The 19,768-nt window shown below is 39.9% G+C and overlaps 1 protein-coding gene across 2 annotated transcripts in view; it reads right to left on the bottom strand.

The window, feature by feature from the left end:
- Positions 1 to 11,583, bottom strand: part of LOC149251393 (uncharacterized) — an 81,462-nt gene extending 69,879 nt beyond the window's left edge. The window contains exons 1-2 of one of the 2 annotated variants that reach the window (XM_089459408.1): positions 11,137 to 11,583; positions 10,925 to 10,999 (exon numbers count right to left, since the gene is read on the bottom strand). In XM_089459408.1, the coding sequence (XP_089315534.1) occupies positions 10,925 to 10,999; positions 11,137 to 11,241 (180 nt within the window). In that variant the 5' untranslated portion in view covers positions 11,242 to 11,583. The remainder of the gene's footprint in view (positions 1 to 10,924; positions 11,000 to 11,136) is intronic. The other variant, XM_089459409.1, reaches the window with a different exon arrangement.
- Between the last annotated feature and the right edge of the window lie 8,185 nt (positions 11,584 to 19,768).

The following is a 19,768-nucleotide window of genomic DNA, read 5'->3' as shown; positions in this document are numbered from 1 at the left end:
TTTTAACAACCTCTCAATATTATCCCTATAACTCTACGCTTCCATCTTCAAATTCCTCATTGTTTCTACCAAATTTAATGGATCTATGTTGATTTTCTATCCATTAGACTTTGTCTCTTAATTTCCTACACTTATATTCAACCCTCTAACGTCTTCTTTATCACTATAGGGTCTTTGTGCATCTTCCATCACTACCCTTAAATTATGAACCTTACTTGTTCTTGCTATAGCACTGATACTACAAGAAGTTTGCATACAAATGAAACTATTAGACACACTTCAATTTACAAGTCTATAGCATTTCTTTTAAATTCTGAAAAGTATGTACATTGTCAGGTTTTTTCCAATTAAACCTACATATCTTTCTTCTCATTTTCTAAAAAATCTTGAAGCACTTGTCCAAATTCTAAACCTTTATACACTTTGTCCCTTGGATTATCTTTCCAATCACTATACTCATACCTCAATCTAAGCATAGAGCTAAAAGTTATGGCTCTTATATATTAGAAATTTTGCCATTTTACTACACTCGTCTCACTAGTATATGTTGAAAAGTGTAACTAGGTTAGCAATTCATAATGTCATATGTAATTGTGATTTTATGTAATTGATGAAAAGAAGAAAAATAAAATTATTATTATGCTTGTCTCATAGATTTCATGAGCAAGGAATTTTATTTTAGTTATGGCTCCCATTGTGAGTCTTTAGGATTTGTCATCTAGTCATAAAAGTCAATTTGAGTCTATGTCATGTATGAAAGACCCTTCTTCGGCATATTACAGTTGCGTATGAGTCATTAATATGTATAGGATAAGCCCTCCAAGACCAAGCAAAGTATCCTCCTCATGTCGCCTTCAAAAAGATTATTACAAATTCCAAATGACACATCAGTTGAGCTTACAGTCATGTCGGCTTAATTATGATGGAAAACAAGTATGAATAGGCAGCTCGGCCTATTTCAGAAGACAGATTTTTGGTGGTCTGTAAGTCTGCGATTTGGTCAAGCATCAAAACACAAAGAATCTCGGACTAATTGCAGAGATTATAGTGCGCATTACAGTGGAGATTACAATGCGGATTACAGTGGAGATTACAGTGTGGATTACAGTGGAGATTACAGACAGAGTTTCGGTGATATATCACAGTATGGTTCAGTGCTATTTCAAATGAGATGGTTCAGTGCTATCAACAGTGAAAGGGTCTCGGTGCTACCACAGTGACATGCTACCACAGTTTCGGTGCCAACATACCACAGTCTCGGTGCTAACGATGCTACCAAAGTCTTGGTGCAATCTTTGTTTCAATGCCACCACAGTAAGAAGAGATCGTTGTCTCCACAGTAAGGTTTTGTTGTCATCACAGTAAGAAGGATTTGGTATAACTATAGTGAGAAGGTTTCACTGTCATCACAATAAGGAGATCTCGATGTCATGACAATAATGAGATCTCAGTGGTGATAATGTCTCAGTGCTACGAAGGTCGAAGTGGAAGAGGATTCGAGAAGAGGAAAAGAGCAAACGGTTGACTGTCACCTTGGTCTTGGAGTGGCAAATAGATCAAGGGTCTTGGTCTTGGTATTCGTCAATTGAAATCTCTATAAGAAGAATTTGTGTGGGTTTTCCTCTCAAAGAGTGAGAGGTTTTGGCCCTAGCTTGATAGCCTACATTCTGTGTCTCTTGTCTATTTATGTTCATGCATTGGTAGTTGCTTGATAAAGAAGAACACTAATAACCAAAGTAAAAGAAGATGCTAATCTAAAGAAGTAAAAAGCACTCACAAGCAGTTACTAATCAAATAGAAATCACTTAATTGATATGCCCTAGATTTCTCAACCATATAATCAAACTAGAAGGTTAACTTATGCCACCTATAGAAGAAAATCTACTAAGAACCAGGAAATTTTTCATACTAGGTGCAAATAGTATTTCTAAGGGTGAGCACACATAAACCTTTAGATTTGCGATCTAATGCCCCAATCACTTTTTACAAAATCTGGAATTGTCAATTTTGTCCTTTTTGCACTTTTCCCAAACTAAAATTTTTAGCCAAAATTGTTGTCTTCCAAACAAAGAAAAACTAGAAAATCTTCAGTAACAAGAAACAGTTTGGATTTATGAGGATATCAAATGCCGAGTAAGAAAAATTTTCCAATTTGGTGATTTGGGGTCCCTTTTCCTCCTTTGCAGGTCCCCATAATCCCTAAGATGTCTCCCAAAATAGTGGATTTTGGCCTATTTTTGCATCTCCATTCCAAACCATTTGGAATTTGGCCAAAAGCTCCACTAGGTTTCATCGTGCATGCCCTTTTCTTTGCAGTTAAAATTTCACCATCAATAGAGCCTCTGTCAATGAGCACCAACCTATTCTTCAAAAAGCACTAATCTACATTTTCTAGAAAATTGGAGCAAAATTTGCAATGTCCCTCACTTGCACTTTTATGGTCCTCCTTACTACAAACCTAATTTTTATGGTCCTCCTTACTGCTTCTTACACTCCTAAATTTTAGGAATTTGCCCAAAATTTTAGGAACTCAACCTACCTTTTAGGAATTAGCTCCTAACTCAAGAGGAACTCATGCATGCTTGAGGAGAAACTCGTTGTGGTTCCTTTGATTAAGGCACAAATCAAAGAACCCTTTCTCGCTAGCATTTTCAACACTCCCTCTTAGTGAGGAAGGTGTTCCTAGAAGAACATCGTCCCCCTGGATCTGTCTCCAACACTACCATGTTCTCCGTTGCTACAACTACTCCCTCTGAACTAGAAGAGTTCCCTGCTTTCTTTTGTGGAACCTGATCTTAAGACATGTTCTTTCCCACCATGTTTTGTGAGTCCATCACTTCAGTCATAAGTGCCATGTACCGTATGTACCTCTGCCCAACTTAATGTCCTCCAATCAAAATGGGCTACTTTGGACAAGTATGTGTCCAACTCCTTCAATTTAGAGAGGACATCCCCTGTCTTCATAAACTTCAAATTTTGATCCAAGTAAAAAGAGCCAATTTCCCACGTCCTTTTCTTTCTGTAGGTCCCTCGGCTGCTTCTGTTGGAGAATAATATGGACTCCTTTGGAGAAGGGTTTGTTGATTTGTCTTGTTCTTTGCTCCATAAGAGCACCATTGTCCAAAGAACCAATTGATGTACTATTGAACTGTTGTTGTCTTCTCATCAAATTATTTATGCCATTTGTGATGCCTTCTAAAGCTTGTTTCCATTTGTCGTCCATGAGAAAATTTTCAAATTCCACCTTTATAATCAGTCAACATGCCAATCCCTTTAATTTAATTCACAATTTTTTAATCAAATTTCTTCAGAAAATCTCCAAAAGTAATTTTGCCGAAAATTTAATAGATTCCAATAAAAATTGGACAAAAAACGTCATAGTAGAAAACTCAACTAATTTTATTAATAATACTAAGGGATCTTTTTCCATTTTTTTGACTTGGCAAATTTAATCAGCTAATGTAATAACACGACCTCTCCATGAATAAACTCAGTTGTTGCAATAACTTGGCCTCTCCACCAATAAATTCAACCCAACAAGAGAAATTCACTTTGACAAGAAAAATCCGGCACAGCAAGATAAATTCGGCCCAACAAGATAAATTCAGCCCAATAAAATAAATTTGTCCCAACAAGATAAATTCGGCCCGGTAAAATGAATTCAGCCCAACAAGATAAACTCAGCCTAGCAAATCTTTGTGTAAATCTTTGTGTATGCATCCGACTTAATCTTTGGCACGATCCTACTGCAACATTTCTCAAATAAAACCCTTCAAGTTGGTATGAAAACCAACTCTGATACCACTGCAATATTCCTTTTTAAATTTATTTTAGTTTCCCAAAAATTATTCTATCAAATTTCTTCTGGAAAAGCACATAATAATTCTCGCTGAGAATTTGGAAAAATTAACAACCAATACAAAGTTTGTAGACAAATTCCACTACAAAACCCCAGCTATTTATTTATTTATAACTGAGAAGGAAGTTACATCAAAATTCATCGGAACATAACAATAGATAAGTTGGAGAAATCTTCTCTAGCTTGATTCCCCGATCTGCAATTGTGCACTTCTTTAGCTTTCCAACCAAAGTTCCAAAATCTCAATCTTGCTAAGCTCCAATGAGGAATCTGATTTGATCACTCCTCTTTGAGTGGTTGGGGTATATCTCTCAATATCGAAACCCCTCCCAAATAGATCAGCTAGGGTGGATCATTTACCACCGAAACTAACCATCTACATAATATGAGCTCTCACCCAGACAAGCTCCAAGAGACCAAGGACAACAAAACAATAATCCAAATGCCTGCCTAAAGAGCAAGCTCTCATCTCCTTTAATAGTCATGGACTACCAAAATACCATGGGTAAATACCATGGATCATCCAAATACCATGGGTCTCTTTCTTCTTTTATTAAAGTGACTTGTAATATTTATTTATTTTAGTCACTTTTAATTAATTAATTTCCTCGTAGCCAGAAATTAATTTTAATTTGTAGCCCAAGCTTTTGAGATGTTCTCCTTTCCCAATGTTTGGAAAAAGGGACATTACAATGGCTACCTACATTTTTTTGCATGTATCTACCACCTGGCACAATCTTAGTTGTTGATGTGACGAGTGAGGTTGAAAGGCTAAGAATTCATTTTGAAACAAAAAGTGATCAATGATTAATAGCTCTTTTGTACTCCAAAATATCCAATGGTCATCGTTAGATTTGACCTAATGACAAAAATTGATTTTGGAATTAAAAATAATTAACCCTTAACAATGTCTTTCATCCCAAATATTCAATGATTGATATTCATCATGATTGATAACTCAAATCCATTTAGAGACTGAAGGTCCTTACGATAACAAAGTAACTTGCCTCTAAAATATCAAACGATGGGCATGCATCATGATCCCACAATCCAAATCTATTTCAAGGGTGAAGGTGCTTGATTGATAACAAAATAACTTGCCTCCAAAATATCCAATGGTGGATGTGCTTCACAAATGATGATGTAAATTCATTTCGGGCCAAAAGATGCTCAATGGATAACAAGGAGACTTGCCACTTAAATGAATCTCGGGACAACATGTGTCCCCCTTGAAATTTTGGAACAATGTAAATATGGTTTTGGATACCATTTTTACCCCCTTAAAATTGCTTTGAAATACCACCCATCATCATGGACCTTGTATCATGGCTACTAGCCAAGCAACCTAACTCCACATGGCATCGCCTAGCACCGCCACGTCATATTGCCAATCCACATCACCTGTATCGTCCATGTCATATTTTTGTTATATGCCCATAATTGGAAATTATTGGCAATTTTCATAAATTTTCCAATTTCTTCCATAAAGCCATCATGAATTTTTCTGACTTGGCTTCCCTAGCTAAACTCGAAACTGTACTAGCCAAAATTGATATTATTGTGCATACCAACCTATAAATTTCATCCAAAATTAAGGATTTTCCTCTAATTTCAAATTCTCCACTCAAGCATTTTATCAAACATATGGTATGAAACTTGTGGTATTTTCCTATACAGTCTAGTTTTTCACTCATACATCCCTAATGGTGTAACCTTGGCTCTGACACCCTTAATCAAACGTTGAAAGTATAGGGTATTTCAAAATTTCTAAGCTTTTCCATTTTTCTTAGATTGGGCCCCAACTCAAATTCCAACAATTACAAAACGATTATCGTCAACCACACATTCACAAAACAACTTGATAATGTATATTAAAATCAAGTAGGTGAACTATATTCAAATTTGTTGCAGTAGGGGTTCCTTGAGGATTAGGAATTTTCACATGGTATCGGAGCATTGATTTTGAAATAAGAAGAGCAAATCTAGCGCTGCGCAGAGAGGCCAAACGCTGCACTTGGCAGCAATTCGAATCCTCTTGAAGGGATTGCACAGTCCTTGCCGGGAAGCAAAGATTACAAGGAAATCTCTCTCTAAGAGAGTCGACAGAGAGGTACAATTTCCAGTTCGTGAGTTTGCAGAGGCAAAGAAAGTGACGCAGAGCCTCAGCGCAATGCTTGAAGGGCGCAGTTTCTGTCAGGGCAAAAATCCGTTGAAAAAGAGCGAAGACACATAGAAGGGAAATTTTCTCTTCAGAGAATTTTTTGCCGAAAAGTTTGAATTTCTCACTTGTCGGGCAACAGTGCTGAGTAGTGACTAGAAGAGTCAATTCAACAGTTTGGGTGAGATGGCATCACATGGGCTCAGAGATCAGGACAGGTTGGAAGGAGCTTTCAACTATGTCATATGGAAGACCAGAATCTTAACTGTTCTAGAGGAGTACAATCTCGAAGCCTACGTCAAGAGTGTTGTGGTTGTTCCTACTAACAATGATCAAAAGAAGAAGTACAAGGCCGAGTAGGGGAAGGCAAAGAGGTTCATTCTTGATGGAGTTTGAGATCATGTAGTCTCACACTTGCAAAGCAAAGATACAACCCGAGAGATGTGGGAAGCCTTGTCTTCACTGTATGAAGGTTTTTCCGAACAGCAGAAGACGTACTTAGAACAAAAGTTGCAGCGGAAATTGATGCGGAAAGGAGAAGGGGTTAACTCCTATCTTCAACGTCTTCAGGACATGAGAGACCAGCTTGCTGCAATGGGGTCTACTCCTCAGTCTACCGCAATGGTGAAAAAGGCCTTGAATAGATTCTCAAATGAATGGCAAGTCTTTGTCCAAAGTATATTGGGTAGGGAAAGACTACCTTCATGGGAGGAGATGTGGGCAGCTCTTCAACAAGAAGAATTAAGGGGGGACCTGGTAAAGGTCAACCTCAATGGGAGCGGTGGGAGTGGCACGAAGACCAAGGAGGAGGAGGAGAATGCAGCTCTAGCATCAAAGGGACAGTAGAAGCAAAAGCGGAAGAAGGACATTTCGATGGTGAAATGTGTCAGATGTGGCGAGATGGGCCACTTTGCATCCCAGTGCCCTTTGAAGCAAAAGAATAGGGATGAGAAACATGTTCCAAAGGCTGCTCTAGCAAAGATTGCCAAAGATGAGTTTGCCATGAGTGCCCATGCATCTCCAAGAGGGAAATGGGGCGATATTGAGTTGTAGTCAGGAGGACTACATGTGGGCAAGATCCTTGAGGAGTCCACCTCTTGGATCAATTCCTTGCTACATGAGCCCAAGATTCAGCAGTAGCAAGATGGGCTTAGTGTCAGATGATGCAGTGGATTGTTTGGAGAGACAGATGCAGTAGCCGGACACCAGAGACTGGTCAGCGCAAAGCAAGGTTGGTAGCAGTGCAGATAGCACAGTGCAGAAGTCAGCAGCAGTGCAGAAGATTCAGAGGGTCAGAGACTAGAGCAATCATATTCCAACATTCATGGTATTATGCTGAACACAGTGAAGTTCAGTTAATTCTGGATGTTTTTTAGCTGCTTCTCTCAACAACTGAGTTGCAGTACGAATGCAGTGTTAGCAGTGGTAGTGCTAGTAGCATAGCAAATGCAGCATTTGAGAGGGAGTTGTAGTACATATGCAGCAGTAACAGTGGCAATGTCATGGGCAGCAGCAACAGCACAGTGTTGGTGGCAGCAACAATGCGGAAAGGAGGTGCTTCAGAAGTAGAGCAACATGCAATTGGACATTGTTGCTAGAGCACTTTCCTCACTAAGAGGGAGTGTTAGTTTTTGGTAGCACCGGATGTGCTCTAGCCATGAAAATTGGTGGAAAGGCTAAGGCACATGAGTTCTAAAGAACCCAGAAACCGTTTGGTGAAATTCCACCCGGATTGTATTTTATTAAAATAATTAATATGTTTAATGAGTTTCCTAAGTCTAAACTTAGGAAAATTAAAATATTAATGGGTATTAATTAAAATATGGGTGAGAATGATCTAGAAGGCGGATCAAATCATGTTTTAATCTTAGACGTTGATTAGAGACTTAATCTCGGTCGTTGAAGTCTCAACAAGAAAAGTATAAGAAGGAGGCTTCGGGTTCATTTAGAAACACACATGGAGAGAACAAATTGATCTGGAGTTCGATTTTTTGGGCTAGGAAGCTGAGAATTCGAACTGAGTGATCAGTTGCAACAGAGGCGCATGGATAGCTCGAGAGTACTGACAGAGAGGCAGAGAGAAGCTACTGGAGGCAGTGCAGCAGCCAAGAGGACTAACGTTGGGCCAATATGGGCCCACGCAGGCCTGATGCAAAGCTAAAAGGGCTAGACTAGAAGCAAAAGTTTCCCTCCACGCAGAAAGTCAAAATTGTCTGGGAACTGCCAGAACAACCAAGAAGGTTGATGCAGTAGATAGAAGAGACATCGCAAGGCTGACGCAAAGCCTAAAAGGCTCACACAAGGCAAGCGCAGAGGTAGCCAGGGTTAGCCAGTTTTGTTGCAGAATCTGCCAGGTGAAGTGAGGTAAAACTCACTCAGTTTTTCCGCCATTGTATTTTTTTTGTCACTGGATTGTCGGGAGGGCATCCAACATTTGTATTCAGAACTACTGCTTAATAACAAAAACCCCTCAGCGTTGTTGCACTGGTTTTCCCGCATTGGGTTTTTCCAGGGTCTATTTTGTCCAAAAATAACGGTGTCCTATGTATCTTGTTCTTTGCTCAGTTTTATGTTTCATGTATTCAAATATTAAAGTAGTGTAGGTTGCAGAGGTAATTTGCTTCAATGTTATTCATAAAACAACTTGATAATGTATGTTAAAATCAAGTAGGTGAAGTAGATTCAGATTCGTTGCAGTAGGGGTTCATTGAGGATTAGGAATTTTCACATGTCGCTTCCATCAAAATCTCCAATATCCCCATAGAATAATTCATTTACAGGAGGATCTAGCACTATGGGCTTTGAGATATTAAGCTTCTTCCCTTTGCCCTTGCGTTTTTTGGACACCCTGTCAATTTAATATCTTCGATGCATGCATGCAATAACCACCATGAGCTTCACAATATACATTTCATAAAAAGAAAATGAATTCAAATATAATTACTTGGAGTAGAATCGAACTGGGTACAAGTGAGCCTTCGAGCAGTGGGTGCAAGCCTTAGTACTGGGAAAGATATTGCGCTGAAGAATAATGCAATTATGCAACACTATGAGAGCAAAGGGCTAAACTTGAATAAATACTTAATAGAAATGCTTGACAGTGTAACAACTAAATGGAGACTTTAATGTCGTCCTAAGGGGTGTTAATGCAAACAGGAAAGCGTTGGGACGATCGAGGCAAGCTGCTAATGTGCTACAGTTTAGCCGTTAATGCCACCTAGGCAAGTCGTCACAAAAAAGCACGAATTAATGTCAAGTACGTGCAGGGATCAGCGAGGAAAAATCGAAGGATCCTAGCATTAATGCTATAAAGTCACGCCTACGGCCGTTATGGCCAGCGGTGATATATCAAATCGAAAAAAGTGTAAAGATCTCGTGGCAAAAGACAGTATACGCCCTTTGCAGAAAAGTTTAAAGAAAACTTTGAGTGGCATAGTCCATTCATAGACAAAGACGAGGGTTGTCTTCGAAAAAGCTAAAACATTATAACAGGATTTTTGGAGTCCAAAGCTTTCCCCCTATAGAGTTGACATTGGGAAATCAAAAGAAACCAACATATATTAAAAAATTTCACAGCACTTTCTTCTGACTTCCTATCTCCGATATAGGGGTATAGGCAAAAGCAGGAATATTTCTCCATTATTGCATCAGCATCAGAGAATCAATGAAAATATCAAACTGGTCATTGCCAATACCTTTTTTATTTCCGATTATTGACCTCCAATATAGAGTATTGTGAGAAAAGTAGGAGAAAACATTTGACGCGTCATCGGCATTGTGAAAACGAAGAGGATGAGTTTTTCAAAGGATGTAAAAGTTCCCAATGTCTGATCTACGACACAAAAGGGTATAAGGGGAAATATCTCTGATAGGGTAGCTTTAAGGCTTAGGGGCCCAAACAGAGGGTATGCTTCATTAAGGTTCCCTTGTTGAAGGTCTGAGATCAATAAGAAGTTAGCTACAGGGGGGGGCATACAAATCATAATATGGAAGGGGAGGGTTGTTGGGCACAACAGAACCATCTTACATATGTGCAGGGGAGTAATACCATGATACTAATATAACTCATATATAGTAACAAGCATCATCATCAACTATCCAGTGGCATGCTGATTTGTCAACAAAAGATGCACAAACATGAAGAGAAAACCAAGCCACGACAATCCATCACGAAGGAGAAATGAGTCTCCTGCAATCCAAGGCACTCAAGCAACCCAATTGAAGAAACATCCTCGTGACGCTATCATCCTGCAAATCGCTGTATTGTGTGATAAAAATGACAAGTGTAATCCTCATGCTATATGAGAGGTAACACATACCAAGTTGTATTCTTACTCGAATCTTGCTGCTATGATTAAACCCAACCATTGTTAACCTGCAAGGCAGGAGTGGCCTTAACACGACTTAATATAGATTAGGTTTATGCCAATTTTTGACAGAATTAACTACAAAATGAAATAGACAAAAACATGGAGGCAGATCAGGTCTAGCGACAAACACATGGCATTTGAAATGCAAATATCGTAACTCTCTGAGCTCGATATCGCTATAACAATAACTTGGAGACGCAATATAGGGCACACGGCCAGTAGTGCTGTAGCCATAGAGGAAACAAGCACATACAGAGTTTGGCTTGTTACTTCGTTCTACTGGAATTATAGTATACAAACAAAAGATAGAAACCAAAGCAGGTGGCGGTGTCCGTGGACTACGGAGGCCAGTAAATTGGGTTTGAAACTCGATTCTTGTTTTTCTATCTTTTACAGTTTGTTTCATTTTGCAGATCTTCTACTCGTTTTCCTCTGACAGTATTTGACGTTTCATGAAGACAATAGCCGAATAAATGGCATTTATGACTTCGAAGTTTAACAGACTTTTGGATGGCAGAGTGGTGCGAAAACACGAACCTGCTTTTCCAATGTCAAGATTTTCGACTGCATCTCCGCTCCCTGTTTAGTGAGTTCATCCATCCTCTCCTCCATCTGACCAACAAAGGAACAAATACATTCTAAGCCCACCACGGCCCATGATAATATTGATTAATGCTGAATACATCCATCCATTCATCCCAAATGAAATGGGAATGAAGGAAGGAACCTGGATTAAATTAAAGCAATACCTCTAAAAGCGATGTCTTGGGCACCTGCCTCCCATCTCCCAGATGGTCGTACAGATCTGCATACAGCTCCTCCGTGTCTTCTTCGCCGCCCATTTCGATTTCCATCTCTGTGAATGAGCGAGTTGGTGAGGGTTATCGTCTGTGTCGTGTTCAAAAGCTCATATTTCCATCCCAGTGAATGAGCGAGTTAGTGAGGGTTATCCTTCTGTGCTGTGTTCAAAATCTCATACTTCGATCAGATTCACAAATGAAAGTCAACACGAAAAAATCTCCGAGGATATGCTTGGTAGACCGCCCTGCACTTCCAAAGACAAATTCGACTGCCTTAACTGAATTAATTTAATGTCGGACTGGCGGGAAGGCACCTGAACATAAAATGCGCAATTCTCCCCAGCTTATGTTTTAACCCGAGTGTATAACCATTACCTAGGAGTTAAAGACCTTTCTGAGTGTATCACCATAATCTAGCATTTGAGACCAATTGTAAAGGTAGATCTTATTATTATTTATTTAGTTTTTTTATAAGAATAATAATAACCCGTGTAGATCTATAATATGAGCTGACGTGTAATTTTTTTATGAGTTAATATTATTTAAATATTTTTTATAGTTAATTTTTTTAGCATGAATTTTTGGGTTTAATAATAATAACAACAATAACAAATCCTTTAACATAGTTCAATGGGTAACAAGTGTAACAAGTTTTAAAAATTTTGATTTTTCTTTTTGTATTATGTGCAAGAATCAAGGAAAAGATACAAAGTCAATATACTTGATCTTGCGTGGAGAAGTTATCATTAAACCCTCTCAACCACGGGGTTACTAACAAAAGTCCTACACACTCCCAACACCTCACTTACTAACAAAGGGTCTACACACTCTTTTTTTAAATTACCAACAAAGGGTCTCACACACTCCCAACCACTCCCAACCATCTAGGTTACTAACAAAGGGTCTACACACTCTTTTTTAAGTAGATAAAACTTTAGAAGGGTATAATAATCTCGAATAAATATGATAAAAATTTACAAGCATATGATAATCTCATGTGAGTCACGTAGAATTTTGGGTTATGATGTTATTATGAATAAGGGAAGATTATTTTGAATTTTTAACAATGTTAAAAAAATATATTTGTTATTATGATTGTTAATTGATTGAGTAAAATCTAAATATATTTTTGTATTTATTAAGTATATATATATATATATATATATATATATATTTAACAGAAACAGTTAGAGAGATGTATTAATTTCTGGCCAAAATGCCGCAATTCTGATTACAATATGCAGAGCAAAATCTAGAATGCTCTTTGTCCAGGACCGAAGTCTCTTTTCCTATGCTACTCCAGAGATTTTTACAAGCTATTTTTCTGGCAACCGCCTCTATTTTTCCCAATTTAAAAATGCAAACGAACTGCTTCAGTAAAAGGCAATAAAACATAATCACCAGATGGTTAAGGAATGGGATCCCAACCTTCTTCTCCATCTCTGAGAATGACTCCGAGGGGGAGAAGAGCAGCTTTATTAGCTTCAGCGTCAGCCTCTTTGTTGTTGTCTCTCTTGACATGATAGAATTTCAAGCTCTGAAAGGAATTTGATAGGATTCTTGTTCTGGTAATCAATCTGGACAGTCTTAGATCTGATGGGGCAGAGCTGTCTATGATAGTTTTTATGATAGTCTGAGAGTCTCCCATCACTATTGCATCATTGATTCCGAGAGATTTAAGTTGCTTCGGTCCTTGGAAAAGGGCCAGAGCTTCAGCTTGAATGCTGGTGTTGAAGCCCACTCCCCAGGCAAATCTGAGAACAGTTCTGCCATCTGCTCTCTTAACAACTCCACCAGCACCGGATCTGCCCGGGTTGCCTTTGGCAACCCCATCAAAGAAGAGGATAATATGCTCCTGCTTTGAGCAAAGAGCCAAGAAATCTGAAGCGTTAAGACGAATTTGCCAGTCTTTAGGGAGAACGGGAGGCCTGACAATTTCAATGAAGCGGAGATCCAGGGAGTCACTCCAAGCTGCATCAAGATCTCTCAGTCCTGCCCCATCAAGTTGTTCACCGACACATTCCTTTAACTGAGTTTTGATTTTAACCCAGACAATCTTGTGATCTCTCTTCTTATCTCTGAAAATCCTCTTATCTCTTTCCAGCCAGGTGTGCTAACAGATTAATTTGGGAAGAATACACCAGGCAGCTTTGAGATGGACATTTTGAGGAGAGCCTCCAGGATACGACCGCATCCAGATCAAGAACAACTCTGGAATATTATTGGGGAGGATGATATCCGCCCTCCATGGGCCTAAGGCCGCATTCCAGAGGTCAGCTACGAACTTGCAATTCAGCATCAGATGCGCAGCAATTTCTGAATTTTCACCGCACAGGGAACAACGAGAGGGGTCGTGATAACCTCTTTTGTGTAATCTATCATCCGTCAAAATACGTTGGTGACAGAGGAGCCAACAAAAATAGTCGATTTTTGGAAGCGAACGCTGGAACCAAACTCCTTTCCATGGTTTCGGATCTGGAGGAACGTGGGGATGCGCTAAGATCTGCCTGTACCCCTGAGAGACGGAGTAGCGCCCAGGCGACGAGCCCCAGCCACGAGTGTCTAACTTTCTGCTATTCAAAGGAGCCTTGCCATTTAGGAAGTCTGAGAAGATTGCCAGTTCGTTGGATAGGGACTGGGGCACCTCAAAGTTAATCCAGCTGAGCCAGTGACCATTCTCCCAATTAGATATATCCCACAGTGTAATGAACCCCGATCTGTACATCCAATCTTTCAGCGCTGACAGGGAGCGATCATCAGACAGAGGGTCGCAACCCATTATACGATCCTCCCAAATTCTGATTTGCTTGCCATTACCAGGGATCCAATGAGCATGATCGTTGATTAGGGAGGAGGATTTTGCACAGAGCTTTTGAATTAGCGAGCCAGAGTTTGCTCTGGGGTGATCTAGGCACCTTTTCCTCTGCCCACGAAAGAACTTTTTCCACAAGGCGAGCTGAGCCCACCCCGGATTTGGGGCAATAATCCTCCAGATCAGTTTTGCTCCCAACGCCATGTTTTGCATGCAAATGTTCTTAAAGTTCAGTCTGCCTTCCAATCTGGGCATGGAGATTTTAGTCCAGCTTAATAGAGGAATTTTCTTTTCGTTAGCTTTCCCGCCTTTCCAAAAGAATTTTCTGATATGCTCCTCCATTTTCTTCATAATTCCAACAGGGGCCAGCATCACTGCAAATTGATATATGGGTAGGCTGTTAAGGACAGCTTTTATTAGAACTGACTTACCTGCCAGATTAAGCCAGTTAAAACCCCAGGAATGGATCTTAGACTCGAACTTTTCCAGCAGGGGCAACCAATCTCTGTTGACAGCGCGTTTTTGAAAGATAGGGAGACCCAAATACTTGAAGGAGGACCAAGACGAGGATGCCGCGAAACCAAAGCAATTGGAGATGGCTTGTAATGTGGAGGCAGGGGTATTCCAGTAGTAGATATGGCATTTGCCTTTATTCAGCTTGCTTCCAGAGTCTTCACAGTAGTCATCAACCACTTCTTTGAAACTTTTAGCTGAGGACACAGAGGCAGCGCCCAGCAAGAGGGAATCATCTGCGAATAACGCATGATTTATGTTATTAACACCTCTCGCAATGTTCAGACCCATAAGTTCTTGGTCCTGTTGCTTTTTGTTCAAGAGGAAGTTGAGGACGGAAGCTCGAAGGACAAAGAGCAGAGGGGATAAAGGACACCCTTGCCTCAAACCACGAGAAGCTTTGAAGAAATCTGAGGCCCTCCCATTCACCAGAGGGGCTATCCAAGGCTCGCTGATACAGGCCTTAATCCAGTTGATAAATTTGGATCCAAACCCGAATTTGCACAGGACATCCAATAGAAAACTGTGTCTCACTCTGTCAAAGGCGCTTTCAAGATCTAGCTTGACAACCATACCTTTCTCTTTGCGAACCAAACTAGAGTGGATCACCTCTTGGACCAGGACAAAGTTGTCCACAATCTGTCTTCCCTGAATAAATCCTCCCTGGTTCGCAGGAATGATGTCCGGGAGGATGATTTTTAATCTGTTGGCAATAACTTTCGTGATCAGCTTATAGCCTATATTACAAAGGGATATAGGGCGAAATCGGCTAAAGGAGTTGGCTCCTTTCTCCTTGGGAATGAGCGCTAGGAAGGCCGAATTAGTGCTTCCCCCAATTTTCTGGCACTCTTGGGATTTCCGTATCATTCTGCATAGGTCTTTCTCCACAATCTGCCAACAGGTCTGAATGAATCCGGTAGTGAAACCGTTAGGGCCCGGGGCCTTATCCGGTTCCATAGCGAAGAGAGAGGTTTTTATTTCATGATTAGAGATCTCAACATCCAGAAATTGATTATTTCTTTCGGTTATCACGAAGGGCACCTCATTCACGAGGGAAGAAGCATGATCGACGGGCTCTTCTTCACTGTAAGGATTTTTGAAATGAGTGAAGGCCCCGTTCTTTATGCATCTGATTTCTCTATGTGAGGTGGTCTCAACTTTAATTTCAGAGATGGAGTTGAAACATTTTCGAGCCTGAGCTTGCTTATGGAAGAATGAAGAGTTTCTATCTCCCGCCTTGAGCCAAAGACTGTGGGATTTCAGTCTCCAATACTCTTCCTCTGCCAAGCTAGCCTTAAGGAGCATGCGCTGAAGGTTAGCCTCTTTGTCAAGTAATTCTTTAGTGATCTCAGTGTTTTCCGAAACCAAATGATGCGATCCGAGACGCTCCTGGATCATTTTCCTTTCCACATCAGGATTTGGCAAGGATTTTACCCAGGACTTTAGAGCAGCTTTGACTCTCCTAAGTTTCTCCTCCCAAACAAAGAATGCAGAGCCTTTGACAGGGAGCTTCCAGGTTTCTTTTATCAGAGGCAAGAAAGACTGCTCCTTGACCCAATGAGAGTTAAATTTAAAAGGAATGGGACCTTGATCCGAATGAGCCAGCAGCTCGAGTTTAATGGGACGATGATCGGAAACACTGCAAGGAAGAATATGCATTCTAGATTATAGGCCAAGAAGAAGAAAAGAGCTTTGAACGAGAAACATATCTAACCTTGCAGCGATATGACCTGGACCGATTCTTTTGTTTGTCCATGTGTACTTCCCAGACGAAGGCTTAATATCGATCATATCCCAATCGAGAAGCAAATCCTCAACCCATTCCTGCGCTAGGTCCCTGACGATGCTTCCTCCACATTTTTCAGATAATGATAATGTTAGGTTAAGATCCCCTGCTATGATAATATTAGCTAATTCTTCAGTATCTGCCATATTCCTAATGGTGTCCCAACAGTGCTTTTTCTTTGCTGAGCTGATGGGAGCATACACGTTGAAGAGGGAGAGTGTCATATCTGTTTCTACGTGTTGGATTTTTTAGAACAGCCAATGGGTGTTTTTAACTTCTCTGATCTTTATAAATTTGTTTGCATTCCAAATAGTGCCCAGTCGACCAGAAACACCTCGAGCTGAGACTGCTTGTCCTTCGCTTTGCTTCCACAACTTCTTGCCGATCTGGAGGAAGGCATAGTCCTCCATTTTATTCTCCTGGATAAGGAGTAGATCGGGAGATTCTGTTCTTATCAGGCTTCTTATAGCTTCTTCTTTTATTCTGCTCCCCATACCCCTGCAATTCTAGGAGATGATCTTCATCACTTGCATTTTGAGTGATGAGCTCCCCTAGAGCTCTGGGACTGATTTTTGTTCTTCTTCGAAGTATTTGCCAAAAGCTTCTCAAGGGTTGGTTGACTTCCCTGGAGCTTGTCTTTGTAGGTCTCTTGTTCTCTTTTTTCCCGCAAAGATTTTCGACCTCTCAATGATCTTCTGGTCGAGGTTTGCGAAGCTCCTATTTCGCCTTCTTCTTCTGATTCCTCCGAACTTTGCACATCCTCTGTCTCTTCAATGAGAGTCTCTTTTGGTCTGTCTTCATTACTTTCCACCTGTATTGGTTCCATGAGGGACTCCTTGGGGATCGATCCTTCTTTCTGTATCTCTGGTTCTAGGGAACCTTCCATAGTTGGGCTTAACAGAGTGTATTTGTTTCCTTGCTCTTCCATGATAGGGGTTTGATTTCTATGAGAACCATTGCCTTTTGTATTGCCTGTTCGATTGGCTTTGTGGGCATTTTTGGATCTTTTAACCTGGGTCCAGCCTTCGTCCTTTCCTTTCTCCATTTCAGTATTCTTTGGACAGTTCCGAGCGAAGTGACCATAAACCTGGTATTTCCTGCACTTGAACGGGAGCTGCTCATAGTCCAGCTTCTCAACATGAGACCAGCTTCCAACCCTGATCTTTACTGCCTCGGGCAAACCAACTTCCAAGTCAACTTCAACGCAGATTCTTGCACAATCGAATTGGTCCTTGTTATTTGCTCGGTCGATGAATTTGCCCAAGGTGTTACCAATATGCTTTAGGGATTCCCAATTCCAGCAATGCACATGCAAATTGGGCAGCCTAACCCACACAGGAACGGTTGTGGGAACATCAACTAAAGGATCATAATCAGGCGTCCACTTGTTGAGATACAACCCCTGAGGGCCCATGAAATAGGGATCGTTCCGGAATATCAGATCCTTATCCTCTTTATCAGTAAATTCAAACATGAAGAATCACTTTCCTAGAAAATACGAGGTGACACCATTCTTAATCAACGGAGCCCAGTTTCTAGCAATCCAGCTCTCCGTGGATTTGGGGGAGAGCCAGAGGCCCGTGAACTGACCTACCAGAGCTCTCTCAGCCAGCGAAAGGGCGACCTTGATCGGACCCTCAGGGGGAAGCGAGATCTCTGGAATGTCGTCCAAACGTTTCACGAACTTCGCAACCTCTGAAACTTTCTTCTTCGGCAGGGATTCCAGGAGCTTAAGAAAGGCTTCGGCATCAGAAGGGGGGGTGGAGGGGGCAGATCCATTGAAGCAGCGACCACAGATCAGTGGATCAAGTCCCACAAGCCATCTCAGGAGCAACGAACAGAGCGAAAGGGAGCCCCAGCAAAACTACAGGAGCGGAGGCAAAGCACAGCGCAGGGGAGCGCCTCGCGGGGGAAGAGCCCATAGGAGGCCTACGAAGCCCACCAAGCAGCCCGAGGGCCGAGCAGGCGACAGGCGTAGAGGAGCAGAGCGGCGGCTAGGTTGTAATAAGTATTTATATTGTTAGAGACAAAGTTTGGGGGTTTTATTTTATAGTTTTGCATGGAACCTTAATCATACAACAAACAATCAAACAAAAGTATGTATCTTACTCAAAGCTTTGTCATTTGTCATTGGCATACTAATAGGGCATACAAAAGTTATTAGTATTTGAGGATCCCACAATTATCATCTGACATATGATTCAAGGTACAGTTCCAAAGGACAATAAGTTGACTCAAGTTCTCTTTCAAATTACAACCCTCAAAATAAGGTTTAAATTCGTGCAATGGTTTCATGTCTTAAGTGCTAACAACAGATAAATGGACATGCAAGCCAATCTTGACACATATAAAAATCAATTAAGGCAATTAATATTTGAGTGAAGATAAGTATTATGAAGACATTCTATAGCCATATTTATAGACATGGGTATTATGAAGACATTCTATAGCCATGTGTTTTAGTCAAAGTGGGAATTTTATAATCTAGTAAGATGAATAATATTTTGTTTAATCTCCATTAAGGCACCACAATAGTTGTTTCTTTCATTATACTTCTTTACATCGACTTTCAAAGTGGGAATTTTATAATCTAGTAAGACGAATAATATTTTGTTTAATCCAATGTTGCATTAATCGTTATCATGATAATATTGGCGCCAGGAAAAAATCGGGAAAAAAAAAATAAATAATAAATAAATAAATAAATAAATAAATAAAAATAAAAAGAAAAATTAAAATTAAAAAAAAACAAAAAAAAATTAAAAAATAAAATTAAAAAATAAAATAAAATAAATAAAATAAATAAAATTAAAATTAACATAAATAAATAAATAAATAAATAATAAAAATAAAAATATAAAAAAATATATAAAAAATAATAATAAGAATAAGAATAATCTTAATTATCGGGAAATAATCAGGAAAAAATCGTTTGGTACAAAAATATTCATTTTTTTTCAAATTTTTTAATATCTAGACCATCTACAACATAAAATAAATACATTGACACATAAATATGATAAAAGAACTAATATATAAGATGTTTAATATCATTTCTAGTGCTAAAATCACACAACATTAAATCATGTCCTGAATAGTAAGTCCTGACTCCTGAGTCCCAACTCAGCCTCAAAATATCAACAAAAAATATAATAATATATCTCATCATGTCATAATGTCATATACAATAAAATGAAGAAAATAACTAAAGTTTAATCCTATTGATTTCCTCTGCCCCTCTTGCGAGAAAATGCCACAACTTTCCCTTTCCCTCTAGATGTAGATGCTGGTGCTGGTGGAGTTGGCAATGGAGTCTGTTGTGCTCTAGAAGCTGAAGAACTAGAAGTAGGAACTATAGGAGGTAGACCACGTCCTCTACTGGTGGCAGGGGTAGCCCGGGCAGGTGGTGTCACCTGGAAACATTACAATCTCCCAATCCTAAATTCTTCAAAAACTGATAAGTCTGCTAG

This window comes from Pinus tabuliformis, chromosome 7 (genome assembly GCF_031772625.1).
Source record: "Pinus tabuliformis cultivar Carrire ecotype Pingquan chromosome 7, CPIR1, whole genome shotgun sequence".
NCBI classification, from domain to species: Eukaryota; Viridiplantae; Streptophyta; class Pinopsida; order Pinales; family Pinaceae; genus Pinus; species Pinus tabuliformis.
The sequence above is the reverse complement of the archived record's forward strand: the minus strand, read 5'-3'. Positions and strand labels throughout refer to the sequence as shown.